Source organism: Branchiostoma lanceolatum, chromosome 10 (assembly GCF_035083965.1).
Source record: "Branchiostoma lanceolatum isolate klBraLanc5 chromosome 10, klBraLanc5.hap2, whole genome shotgun sequence".
Classification (NCBI taxonomy): Eukaryota; Metazoa; Chordata; class Leptocardii; order Amphioxiformes; family Branchiostomatidae; genus Branchiostoma; species Branchiostoma lanceolatum.
Window position 1 is genome coordinate 12,225,471 of NC_089731.1, and position 14,033 is coordinate 12,239,503.

The 14,033-nt window shown below is 42.5% G+C and overlaps 1 protein-coding gene and 1 long non-coding RNA gene across 3 annotated transcripts; both read left to right on the forward strand.

Moving 5' to 3' along the window:
* The first annotated feature begins 1,988 nt into the window (after window positions 1-1,988).
* On the forward strand, window positions 1,989-6,345 carry LOC136443450 (uncharacterized). 2 transcript variants are annotated; one of them, XM_066440694.1, is made up of 4 exons: window positions 1,989-2,673; window positions 3,701-5,118; window positions 5,514-5,618; window positions 6,028-6,345. In XM_066440694.1, the coding sequence occupies exons 1-4, from the start codon at window positions 2,166-2,168 to the stop codon at window positions 6,322-6,324; spliced, it is 2,328 nt and encodes a 775-aa protein (XP_066296791.1). In that variant the 5' UTR covers window positions 1,989-2,165; the 3' UTR covers window positions 6,325-6,345. The 2 variants fall into 2 exon arrangements, with proteins under 2 accessions (XP_066296791.1, XP_066296792.1); XM_066440695.1 differs by having other exon boundaries at window positions 1,995-2,673; window positions 3,701-5,618; window positions 6,028-6,340.
* A 3,815-nt stretch (window positions 6,346-10,160) lies between these two features.
* LOC136443474 (uncharacterized) lies at window positions 10,161-13,328 on the forward strand. Its single transcript, XR_010757154.1, has 3 exons — window positions 10,161-10,731; window positions 11,314-11,421; window positions 12,010-13,328. It is a non-coding gene; the product is annotated as an uncharacterized lncRNA (long non-coding RNA).
* The last annotated feature ends 705 nt before the right edge of the window (window positions 13,329-14,033 follow it).

A 14,033-nucleotide genomic window follows, 5' to 3' on the forward strand; every position in this document is an offset into this window, starting at 1 on the left:
CAAAATTTTGAATATTATAGTAGTTGAGTCATTGTTTGTACACACATAAAGCAAATTAATATTTAAATGTCCGTCTAGAATTAGTTAAGGCCACATATTGACCTTCTGTACACACTTAAACAATGGGTAGTCACTTAGTCAGCAACATGTGTAAAATATCACAGATGAGTCATCACATGAATAAATTCCAGAACGTCTGTACTGTGTACAAATAAACTGAATCCTGTGTTATTTGCAGGGCGCCATTTCATCCTTTGATATCAATAACTTGATTGTCATTTGAGATTCTATTCTTCACAAACGTTCAATCACGCATCATCAATGATACTGTTGGTTTTCCAAAGCTTTAGGTTTATCATGGCTACTGCTGTGCTTTGTCAAGTTTGAAAATAACAAAAGTACAGAATAATCGTTTGTCTATGTTTGATTACACTAAGTTTTTATTTTGTTTTTTTATGTTCACCTTGCACTTTTTTTTGGAAATAGCACATGTGATATTGTCAGTCTCACATGACCGATGACCCTAAACACTAGCCTCCTTCGCAGCCTTCTAAGAGCGCTGGCGTTTGTTTCTTGGGGGCCCCCGGACCCCCCTAGGAAGCTCGCGCCTGCGGCGCTTGCTGGTCCCTTAAACATTAAAAAGAACCCCCCCCCCCCATTCAAAATCCTGGCTACGGGCATGACTTTTTATAAAATTACCAAAGCTCAACAGGAACCAAATACAACAACAGAAACACAACAAATCAGTGATGACAGTCATAATACTGTGTGATCATGAGCAGTATAGTCTTCAAATCCTTGTTGCAATAGTCTGCTGTGTCGTCATCTACTAGATGTTAGCCTACTCTTAGGCAGGTTGATGAATGGACCATCTCCACTTAGCAAAAGTTAGATATTGCCAAGAAATAGAGACAGCAGGTAATGATTGGAACAAATTTATGCCACATACAGTCCCCCGTGACCATGTTGTAAACTATTACTGTTGAGTCATTGCTTGTGCACATATGAAGAAATCAATCTCCTATGTGTACTTAATGCTACTGCAAATAAATTGAATATTGTGTCTATTTGCAAGCCACCATTTCATCCTTTGATCCCAATACAGTCTCACTTGAGTAATGACAGTACTCTATAGGTATGTCTGAAAGTACTCAAATGATAACTACGGTAAAGTCCGCGTTTGGTTTCCGTGGGAAGAACAAACAAATAACTAACTCGGTCTGCTCTGCACTGTTTTACTCAGGTCATTGAAAGTTCTTGTTAAAGTTAACAATGGGTGAGACCAAGCACACATTCATACTCTATCTGTATGTTATGCCTCCTGGCTATTGGGTGAAGGGACGTTATTATAGATTTGAGAACAATTAAGTCTGTTCTTAACTAAAACGTTTGCTTTGTCAAAATAAGTACGTAGATATAAGTTCATTCCTTTGTTTCAGTGCTGGTTCGATACGATAATCCCCCAAAGACCAGAAGATATTGTGGATTTAGTATATTTCCCTTCCAACGGAAACATGATTACGTACGTTTTGAGTATGAACGTATTGTTCTAACGGGGTTGGCAATAAGTAACCGTTATTTGTCCATCGCGACGATGCCACCACTAGGGCTATTTCAGAAAGGGTGAGTTAACCTTCTCCCTGTTGTCTAACCCCGGAACCAATAGAGGATTGGTAGTGAAACGGCTACTTCAGGGTAATCCTAAAATGTAACCTTAAACCTGGTAGGTTGGGTCGTTTGTTGATATTTTGATGTACGGTTGCCATGGTGATTCAAGCACCAATCACCAGCCATGAAAGGGTCAAATGAGGTTGTAGCATATGGCTGCATATCTCCAAATGCAATCTTGGACTTTTAACATTCCATATAGCGGTAAAACCCTTATGTTACCAAGACGTTTCCAATCAACGTTTGAATGAATTACAGGCTGCATGAGTTTGCGTTGAAATAGTGTACCCCCCCCCCCCTTTTTAAAGAAACTGCCAACAGTTGCACCATCGTCGTCATCCGCAAATACCCACAACCTGTGAACCCGTGACAAAGTTTCGCTGGTTGCCATATTGTTTACTTAGTCCATTCAGTGTGACGCACGGGAAGCGTCTCCGTCCTGCACCAAACACGGTTCTGATTTTTCGGTTAACAGCAGCCCGGTTTCAGTTAGCAACATGTCTGACGTAAAAGCTCTGAGGAATAGGATCGTTGATAGGTTATGTGGATCAGAAAAGGTCAACATTCTTGTCGTAGGAACGTCAGAGATCGACCAAGCCGCGTTCATAAACTCGATGGAAATGTCGGTAACCGGCCGCTCGCCAAACCTAGACGGTTCGACGGGCGGAGATCATGACACGGCGGGCTGTCTCAGCAGCTTTGAGATGTTTTCTAGGGAAGAAGATCTATCAGGCAAGGTAGCATGCGCATGTTTAGATTTGAGTCTCTACGGTGAAGAAGAAAGAGACATCCCGGCGTTGATTTCCTTAGTGTTACAGGGACGTGTACTTTCTGACAATCATGTTTCTGACATGTCAAAGACAGAGTTAGAGGAGAAGTTTCCTGGCGTCCACATTGGTTGGGAAATCGACATGGTGGTTTTCGTATGCTCCGGTAAAGATCCTGTGCCAGTTAAGGTGATGAAAGCTGTCAAAAGAGGTGTGGATTCAGCAAAGACATTTGGCAGTAAGTAAATGATTCATTATAGATTCCATCCATTGTTTTACTACTCCAAGGCTCATACTGAGGTCGATGTGTAGTATGTCGTAATCCTTGGGCGTAAATAACTTTGTGATGTATCCTTGGTGAAAAAATTGCAATGCCATATGACTGTAGGACGTCATGCTTAAAGCTGACGCGTGTGTGTCTGAATTTCATTATACCAAACATTTCAGAGAACAGTGAATTCAAAGAAAGTACTTTCACTTTAGTCGTGGTGAAAATCATAACCCAGTAACGTGAAAATATGTATGAAACTATGTATGAAGCCCATGTCACACATTCAGGACCTTCCCCAAACTTCCCCCGACCCTGGCCAACCAAGGTGGACGGGGGTTGGAAGTAGTCTATCCACGCGATGGGCATAACCAGCGATTTTTGAATGAGGCATTATTTTGAATTCGTTTTTAAATGAAATGACCCATACTTTTATGTTGTATAGATCACCGAGAATGTAAATTGGTGTAACAGTTAGCTTCAATACGGCTTCTTCGGTTCTTCTGTGTTTTTGGTTGCGTGTCGGTTGTGTGAAGGTCTGGGTGATTTACACACATTCTGGCAGTAGTCGTCTCGGTTGGGAATGAGTTAGGAGAGATTCGTCTAAGGATTTGGAGTGTCATGGGTAGGTTGGGCACAGGTTGTTTGTAAGTCACTGACCAGTGGTTATTGCGTGGTTGGGAGTCAAACATGAGTCACACCAACGCCCAGACCACTGCTGACACTCCCAAATACCAACAAACCAGTCCCCAACCTTTCCCCAACCAATTCCAGACCTCCCGTCCACTCCTCGGCTCCCGCAGCCGATCACTAGCCAACCGCACCGACCAACTACCAACCACAGCCGACCTTGCTCTCAACCGACTCCCAACCATGGAGGCCATGACCGGCTATGTATAACAGGGCCTTCATATTTGAAGGGATGACATTCCGTCTTTGTAAACTGTAGTCAGGGATTACTAAAAAAGTACTTATTCTTATTCTTTTATGTTTACAGACATCCCACTATTCCTCTTCATGACCAAGCAGAACGATGAACCTTCAAATTCAATGAACGAAAACAAGAAAAAAGCACAAACGGCCCTTGGCATATCGGAGAGCGATTCTATTCATCTGTATCACCACGTAGGCTCGAAAGTTAGTCAGAAGGGTGATATTGACCGACCATTATTGATGTTTTGGGATAAGATCCTTAACGCTAGAATTAGGTCGTGTCGAACCAAAAGCTGGGATATAAAACATTTTCCGCAATACTTGGCAACTATCTTTGATGGCGTCCCCCTTCATCGTGTCGTTCTACTGTCCTGTTTCATTAATATTGTCTTCTCTATCATTGCCGTCTCTATTATTGTTTTTGCCGTGCAAGGGATAGAAATACCATCTTTCGAGGGAAATTGTAAGATGCATATATTGGATAGAAGGTTGGCACAGAAGTTGCAAGAAACAGTTCACACTAATTCTAGATCAATCGATAATTTGAACAGCAATTTGAAATTCGAAATACAAAACATGACATCCGAAATACAAAATACTTTGAACACCGATTTTGACGAAAAGTTGCGAGAAATGAAATCAGACATACAACACACGACATCCGAATTACAAAATACTTTGAACGCCACCTTTGATGAAAAGTTGCAAGAAATGAAATTGGAAATGCAAAACAGGACATTCGAACTAGTAAATACTTTGAACAGCAGTTTTCATGAACGGTTGCACGAAATGAAATCTGAAGTACTAGCCATATTGAACAGTGCATTGTCAAACCAGACCACAAATTTTACCAATGATTTGAACAGGACATTGGGCAACTTCGAGGTACACATGAATAACACATTAGAGGAAACGCACACTAAATTGGACGATCAATCAGTGGTTTTCAGCAAGACGATGAATGAAAGCACAGAAATTCTAAACAACACATTTTCTACATTGATGAAGACTTTCAATGAGAGATCGTCGGAGCTTAACGGAACGTGGGAGCGTGGGTTACTATCTTTACAAAAGGAGGCAGAAAGTATAGCATTAAAGCTAAGTACTGAGCTGGATAAGAAACAAGCAACATTTGATGGCAAATTAGAAAGCAGATTTGGCATGTGGGAAATCAAACAGAATGAAATGATTCGCAAAATGGAAATAAAGATACAATATTGGCAAGCACAATTTAACAAGACGGTTGGAATCGCGGAGAGTAAACTACTCAACACAACGCTAAATCTTGAGAGCACGGTTGCTGTATTGAATACTTCTATTGGTGGAATCACTGAAGTTCAGAAGGAACCAATACAACAGGATAATGAATCTGTCATGACCCGTGCCATGATACTGTGTGAGCAGTACAGTCTGCAAATCCTTGTCGCAGTAGCCTTCTGTGTCGTCATCTGGCTGTTCTGTTCACGGTACAAGAGAGAATCGGTGAGTTTTTCTACTGTTATATATTATCGAAATATCTCAGAATCAACTCAGACACGTAGGCTAGCTTCTATAATATCTAAATCCTTTATGTACAGTTAGTATTGCTAGAAATAAAATCCAAAATAGATGTACTAATTCTTTATGACTGCTATATATCTCCAAAGTGTCGTGAATTTCATGCAATCAACAAATCTTACAGCTAAATTGCATTGGTCGTTAATATCTTCTGCAATCACAGAATACTGCTCATGCATTGTAGATCACCTTAGATTCAAATATATTGAAACGTATTGAATCAGTAGAAATCATGGCTTTCTTCAGCTCGGACAAACGGTTCGTACTAGGGAGTGCTGTACTGAGTGTGGTGTTTGTATTATGTCTCTAATCTCATCCAGTATCAGAGACGACAACTAACGAGGAGGAGGGGAGGTCAAGCTCCAAGGACGTGGTCCGGACCAGAAGGTGACATGTCTGCCGACGAGGAATGGCTGGATGAAAAGGTATGCAATAAAAGTTATCAACACCTACCTTTTTAAGTCTAGCCACACTGGCTATATTTGCGCACTCGTGTATTTGCTTTACAGTTCTTAAGGGCGGTGCTAATACAAGTGCCATCAGGTGTGCTTCACTACTAGTTAGTCTCCAGCTTCTTTTATTTACATTATTTTTGTTGAATGATAATCTAAAGACAGACATGCTACTTCAAATGACTTATGTTGAGGCAGTGTACATGATTATACAAGATGGACAAAAATGTATTCTATAATTGTCAAGTAATGGGTCTGTGGAACTCAGTTGACAATTGGCAAAGTAACGTTTCAGTGTTCAGACAATGACGGTCAGCGAAAGGCCTTCTTGAAGTTTGTACAATAATATTTGACACCATTGATAACTATTTCCCCTGTGCAGCACGAGGTTTTCATCATAGCTTCTCTGGACTGGACTCTAGATGAAGTAGAACGTTGTGTGAAGACAGCCGTTCAAGGAGAGATAGGTCTCACCAACACTGCCATCCTCACGTTACGCATCTCGGGGCAAGACGACATAGATGTCCTCAAGCGAAAACTCCAGAGGACCACGCGAGTCATATGCTGTGCCAACTCAACTACAAGGAACATCCTACTGTCCGACACCGAGCATGATGAAATCAGCTATGTGGTCAAGGCAGCTGAGAAGATTGTAGGAGGAAGTGGTGAGTATCACTAAGGCTGTTATATGTGCATGTGGCAATGGATCTCAAAACAACAAATTTGCTGAACATTTTTCTTTTTACTTGAGTGTTTTTCTGGACTCGGGAATAGCCGGGGTATTCAACATTTGTGTGTGTGGCGACTGGTTTGGATATGATAACAGACACAGCTTATGTCAAAGCCTCTCGTTTTTTTTAAAAATTGATTTGATTGTATTTCACTTTTGGACATTCAACATTTGTATGTGTGGTGCTGGATTTCAAAATTACAGACATAGTCCGTGTCCAATCCTTTGTTTGTAGTGCGTGTACGACTGTAAGGAAAAAGGATCAAACATCAACAGTTGATTAATCAATTATAACCAAGTTTGATGACCTTGAAGGACAGACACAGCAATGTGTATATGCCATGTGTGTACAAATTTTGCAATGTGTGTACGACTGTGAGCAAACAGTAACATACACCAACAGTTGATTAAAAGTAAATTTGCTGAACATTTTCCTTTTTACAGGAGTGATCACTGCACGAAAAGTGGGATTTACCAAATTTACCTGGAAGGAGTAAATTGTTGGTAAATATGGTGTATGACATTTACCCACCTTTACCATACATTTACCAAGTAAATACCGGTAAATCCCTGTTAAATGAGTGTAAACCCCTGCAAAACTGTATCTTAAGTGCAGTTACTTGGAGTGCATATAACATCCCTCCCTACCCTTCGATAACAGATATCACAGGGCGGGGGACTTGGAGTGCATATAACATCCTCCCCGCCCTTCGATAACAGATATCACAGGGCGGGGGACTTGGAGTGCATATAACATCCCTCCCCGCCCTTCGATAACAGATATCACAGGGCGGGGGACTTGGAGTGCATATAACATCCCTCCCCGCCCTTCGATAACAGATATCACAGGGCGGGGGACTTGGAGTGCATATAACATCCCTCCCCGCCCTTCGATAACAGATATCACAGGGCGGGGGATTTGGAGTGCATATAACATCCCTCCCCGCCCTTTCGATAACAGATATCACAGGGCGGGGGACTTGGAGTGCATATAACATCCCTCCCCGCCCTTCGATAACAGATATCACAGGGAGGGGACTAGTGGAGTGCATATAACATCCCTCCCCGCCCTTTGATAACAGATATCACAGGGCGGGGGACTTGGAGTGCATATAACATCCCTACCCACCCTTAGATAACAGATATCACAGGGCGGGGGACTTGGAGTGCATATAACATCCCTCCCCGCCCTTCGATAACAGATATCACAGGGCGGGGGACTTGGAGTGCATATAACATCCCTCCCCGCCTTTCGATAACAGATATCACAGGGCGGGGGACTTGGAGTGCATATAACATCCCTCCCCGCCCTTCGATAACAGATATCACAGGGAGGGGACTAGTGGAGTGCATATAACATCCCTCCCCGCCTTTCGATAACAGATATCACAGGGCGGGGGACTTGGAGTGCATATAACATCCCTACCCACCCTTAGATAACAGATATCACAGGGCGGGGGACTTGGAGTGCATATAACATCCCTCCCCGCCCTTCGATAACAGATATCACAGGGCGGGGGACTTGGAGTGCATATAACATCCCTCCCCGCCCTTCGATAACAGATATCACAGGGCGGGGGACTTGGAGTGCATATAACATCCCTCCCCGCCCTTCGATAACAGATATCACAGGGCGGGGGACTTGGAGTGCATATAACATCCCTCCCCGCCCTTCGATAACAGATATCACAGGGCGGGGGACTTGGAGTGCATATAACATCCCTCCCCGCCCTTCGATAACAGATATCACAGGGCGGGGGACTTGGAGTGCATATAACATCCCTCCCCGCCCTTCGATAACAGATATCACAGGGCGGGGGACTTGGAGTGCATATAACATCCCTCCCCGCCCTTCGATAACAGATATCACAGGGCGGGGGACTTGGAGTGCATATAACATCCCTCCCCGCCCTTCGATAACAGATATCATAGGGCGGGGGACTTGGAGTGCATATAACATCCCTCCCCGCCCTTCGTTAACAGATATCACAGGGCGGGGGACTTGGAGTGCATATAACATCCCTCCCCGCCCTTTCGATAACAGATATCACAGGGCGGGGGATTTGGAGTGCATATAACATCCCTCCCCGCCCTTCGATTACAGATATCACAGGGCGGGGGACTTGGAGTGCATATAACAACCCTCCCCGCCCTTCGATAACAGATATCACAGGGCGGGGGACTTGGAGTGCATATAACATCCCTCCCCGCCCTACCAAAACAGATATCACTGGGCGGGGGACTTGGAGTGCATATAACATCCCTCTCCGCCCTTCGATAACAGATATCACAGGGCGGGGGACTTGGAGTGCATATAACAACCCTCCCCGCCCTTCGATAACAGATATCACAGGGCGGGGGACTTGGAGTGCATATAACAGCCCTCCCCGCCCTTCGATAACAGATATCACCCCACCACTCTTAGATAACAGAGATAACTCAGGGCGGGGGAATCACTTTGCATATAAACCCAAATAAGCTAGAATAGTCACATGGTATATTGTGGTACCAATTGTCTGTCAGTCCTTTCCTGCAGTTAGTTACATGTGCCTATGGGCAACAACTTACAATTGACTCATTATAACACACACACACAAGATAAGAAGCTATACAAGTGTAATCACAGTGTATACAGCCCACCCCAACCCCCACCACCTACTGAGATCATGAGTTACAACTATGAATTTGTTTGTTAATACATGTCTGTTCATGGATTTACTATGAGGCAAATGGTTTTCCTCTATCTCATTAAACGTTAAATATTCTCATTAAGTCTTAGACCCTACTTTGATGAACTTTATATCTAAAAAGAATAATCAAATATAAAGAAAGTCTCCAAATCCATGTAGTATAGGGCGTATTCACGTGACGTCATCACCCCTGCCCTCCGTGGGCGGCCATGTTGGTGCTCACCCTGCAGCGAAGTTTCTCATTGTCCGACGCTCTCTAAATTTCCAAGGAATGCGAAGTCGTCTGATCGCTGTTTTATTATATGCAAAGAGTCTCCAGCCTCACATGATCTATCACATCCTTTTCGCTACAAAAATCCAATTTCACCTACTAGAAATTACCCATTATCGACGAGCGAGGTTCCCCAGCAGCCTACAAACATGGCCGCTCAACTGTTTACAGAGTACGCATAATATCAGTTCACAGCATACAAGTGTTCCAAGGCCTGCAGCCACGTAGTACAGTGTCTTGAGTGTCGTGAGAAATTTTGCTGACAGGGAGTACGTTATGATCGGGAAAGTTCGACGTTGAAAGACCCCCAGTTTGTGAATGAACGTATCTCAAGCAACGACTACACCGTGTCGCGACTGTGTTACACAACGGGCCTGTAACTTGCTTTTCGACCAGATACAAAAGGTTTCCATACACACACTTTGATTCTCAAACTTCAACTATTTAGATCCGTTGTTCGTATGTCAGAAATCCACTTTTGTTTCAGTCGTTGGTCCCTCGTATGTTCCCGCACGTACACGTCCTACACGAGAAACGCAAAACCAATCTTACTGTTACTCGACCGGTGTGTGCTTTATCAGTCCCAATCCAACATCTGACCACGAGGCAAAACACCATGATTATGAGACAAAACGTTTTGAAGGGAAATTGTGAATGGCGTAGAAAACATCTGCCATTTATACAGAGAGTTCCATAGGGCTCCACTGTCAAGTGAGCACCAACATGGCCGCCAGTGCTCGTTGCTAGGGGGAGGGTCACGTGACTGAATACGCCCTATACACAAATGTTATGATCTAAATGTAACTGTTAATTATAACAAAGTTAATAGTTTCTGATCACAATAACTCATAAATACACAATGTAAGACAAGCAAGAAAAAGGGGGACCAAGATGAAAACAGAAACTTTGAGGAAAACGTGAATCGAACCCAGGAGGAAGGTCCTGATCTTCAGTTTGACTGTCACAGTACAGATAAAGTTTCTTAAAAACCAGAAAGGTCAATTTCTGACCTGCAGGTCAACATCCTATAGGTCATTACAATACTGTCCTCTGATTGGTCTGTTGGATTACGCATGCGCACTGTGCGGGCGGCATTATTCAGAAAACCGTTGGTCCGGGCAGGTCCGGGGTCCACAGTAGAGATGAATACAGGGCGTTACGCGCCTCTCGGCGCTATAAATGGGTCCACCACAGTCTACATTGGTGGACCATCGATCTGGGAGAGGCTTATGAGTCGAGGAGGAATCTGGCTTAAACTCAAACGTTCGGAAAACTATGGTGACTGACGTATCAGCGATGTGAGTTTGGTCGCCCCCCTCCCTCCTTGCACCGGACACGGCTGGCTGTGCATTTTATTTTGGACTGCTCTAAGGCTCGCTGAGTACAAACAATGAGGTGAGAAAATAGACCTTGGTACACTTAAGAATATTTTGAATAAAATATTTGTTCAGTTACCTTGTCTTAGTTTTATTTATTGACATGTCATCGCCAGAAACACATGTCTTCAACTAACCTGCCCCCCTCCCCATTAGAAAATTTGTAATTTTCAACTTGTTCATAATCAAATAGTACTTGGCATTTAAACCTGGCATGAATGTCAGTTGACTTACTTGTTTGTACTTGTCAGTTGTTAACAGGTATTCGTGTCGGGTTTAAGATACGAATTACGAAACAGCAAACACTCGACTCGAGATATGGACTGATCATGAGATCTCCCCTTGCCTCAACTTTGCCCCTGATAGGGTTATATGGGGACAATACCTATGGGATGAGATGAAAAAGAAATCACAAGACACAACAGAAGCAATAGTGTGATGTGAAAGTTAGAAATTTCGAATGGTTATGTTTTCACTTCAGTTGAAGCTTTGGTCACCATATTATATTTCAAGTAGAACATTTACGCTACATGTACAAAATTTGAGGATGCTCAGGTTTTTTAAAAATCTGTTTCATGGTTTCCTATATTCTATATACCAGTACAGCAGCAGTGGGTTCACCGTTATGAGGAGGATGGTTGGGAACAAAGCAAACAACTGCCAGAAGTTCAGCCGCAGAGTACCTCAAGTGCTGCTACAGGCTCCAAAGGTAAGACTACAGTCCTGCACGCTCATCAACATCATCATATTTGTCACACTTGAGTATATTGGGAGTCATGATTCTCCATAATCCATTGTCCCTTGTTTGTTGCTAGCAGTTGTGATAGGATAAGATCGAGGCACAAATTTCATCCGTGAATATCTTAGTGTTGGAAGAAAGTTAAGCACTGTATAACGAGGCACAATAGTTACGGTATACCTTTATACCTTTGTACCATCTTCGGGATGAGGAGGCTCAGCCTGTGGTAATCCCGGTCTCGAACGATACTCATGTGTTGTACTTCAGACTCTCCCAATGTTTATCCAGCCGTGTTTTGAACTCGTTGACTCTCTTAGAATCCACCACAGATTGTGGTAGTACATTCCAGTCACTAACTACTCTAACACTGAAGGACTGACTCCTGAGCCTACTCCTGGCTAGGGGAACCTCGAGCTTATGACAAAATCATTTGACTTGTTTCTTAATCATGCATGTATTTTTTGTCATTTATCTATTTATCAGTATTACTTTCAACCATATACTATAGGACAGATTTCCATGTAAATTGCTGTTCAATGATTTTTATTTATTTTGTAGGAACCGGCTCATCACAAGAGGGACTCCAACCTCACCCAGGAAGTACATGTACAACATGCAGACACAGAAGAAGGCAGCGATGGACTCTGATGTAGATGAGAATGGGGAGAGGAAGGTTAAACACGAGCAGTTCTACAGCACATAAAACTAACCTGTGTTCAGAGTTTGGCCAGACCTCATATGTTTCCTTGCCTGAAACTCAATGTCTGTTTTTTTACCAAAAATAACTTTCTATATCTGATGGATTAGGCTGCTAGACTTAGGGTGACTATCGCCTTCATAACCTCTGTAGAATATACAGCAACTTGTATGTCAGTCCAATTGCTCTATAGAGCAGTGAATATACCCTGTCTGGCTGGGATTATGATGGTTATGATACATTATGTCCTCCAACCTGCCCCAAATGGATTACTTGTAAGTTGTATACATGTATCACTCCAATCTTGTTGTGAATACAGAAATGTTAAAATTTGAATGGCTGAATTTCCCAAACCTTTCTTTTATTGAATGATGATGAAGTATTGCTTGTATAAACATGTAACTAGTAGTACATGAGTCATGACACTGATACTGTTGGCAAAGTGAAGAACAGTGCAGACCCCACTGAATGTAAAAAAGGTAAAGCAGTCATCCTTGATTGATTGAGGTGAAGCATGATGCTATGTCAAGTAGTTAAAAAGTGGAAGTGCAATTCGGATTTGCTACACTCACATGTTTTGTCGACCACTACTCTTCTCGATAAGTGTGTTGAGTTCTTTTACGTGCAAAGGTTTGAGGCTTATTTCTGAGGCTCCTTCATACAGGGGGCCGCTGACTTAACATCGCCATCCAAATTGACAAATACTATCCCTTTCAACACGTCCGATCTGGGTTTGACCCATTCAATTCTTTTACTTGTGTCATCGCGAGTTCCTTGCAATGTTACTGTTTTCTTTGCATAGCTTTGCTAACTTTATCATACTGGCACATTTGTATTCCATAGATGACGTCATGTTAACATTGTAAACAACTACAACAGTGATAACATTGTAAAAAATGTGCACAAAACCTTTGATACATGTACATGTATCTAGAGTTAAACCATTCTCGTATATAGTTTCCCAAAGGGTATGTTTGTCAGTGCAGAATGATAGAGACTGATATGTTAAAATTGTGTCTGATGATAAACCGAATAATGTATTGAGTGATAAATGTTGTTTGTAAGCATGTATCACTATGGTTTATGTGTGTTGTTGATACAAGCCAGTTAATCAGTGTATCTGTATAAACTGTCAATGTTGCTATGTTTATCCAATAAATATTGCTGAGTTTTGCCCCAACTCATGCGTTTGTGCTTCATACTCAATCATAGTCCATGGTAAATGTGGGTAAAGGAGGGTAAATATCTCTTTTAGTAAAGGCATGTATACATCCTCTGTAAATATGGGTAAATTTAGCTGTGAGAATATTTGGTAAGGTAAATCTCGGTTAATGCGCTTGATAAATGTGAGAAATGCTACGTACGGTAAATCTGGGTAACTGCACCGAATATATGCGAGAAATACTCCCTACGGTAAATCTCGGTAAATGCCCTGAATATATGAGAAATACTCCCTACGGTAAATTTCGGTAAATGCATTATTTACACGACCTCGGTAAATGTGGGTAAATAAGGCAAACATTACCAGCTATACCTTGCGGGTAAATGCGGGGTATATTCGCACATTTACCGATAGATAAATGCTGATAAATCTCTGGTAAATGTAACCTTTACACGGCTTTACATTACATTTACCATTGTGGTAAATTCCACTTTTCGTGCAGTGGATGGTTCTGCTGTATGGGCACGAGAAGAGCCGGGACATTCAGCAGTTGTACGACAACATGTCGTTCGACAGAGCGTTCCTCAACAAACAGACACGACTTCTCAACAAGGCACACCGGGACAACCTGTTCTTTAGCGTGTTTAAAAGTTTGAACGAGACTCAAAAGCACAGGCTTTGTGACTGGATCTGTGGAAACACGTAGCCCCAATTGAATATCAT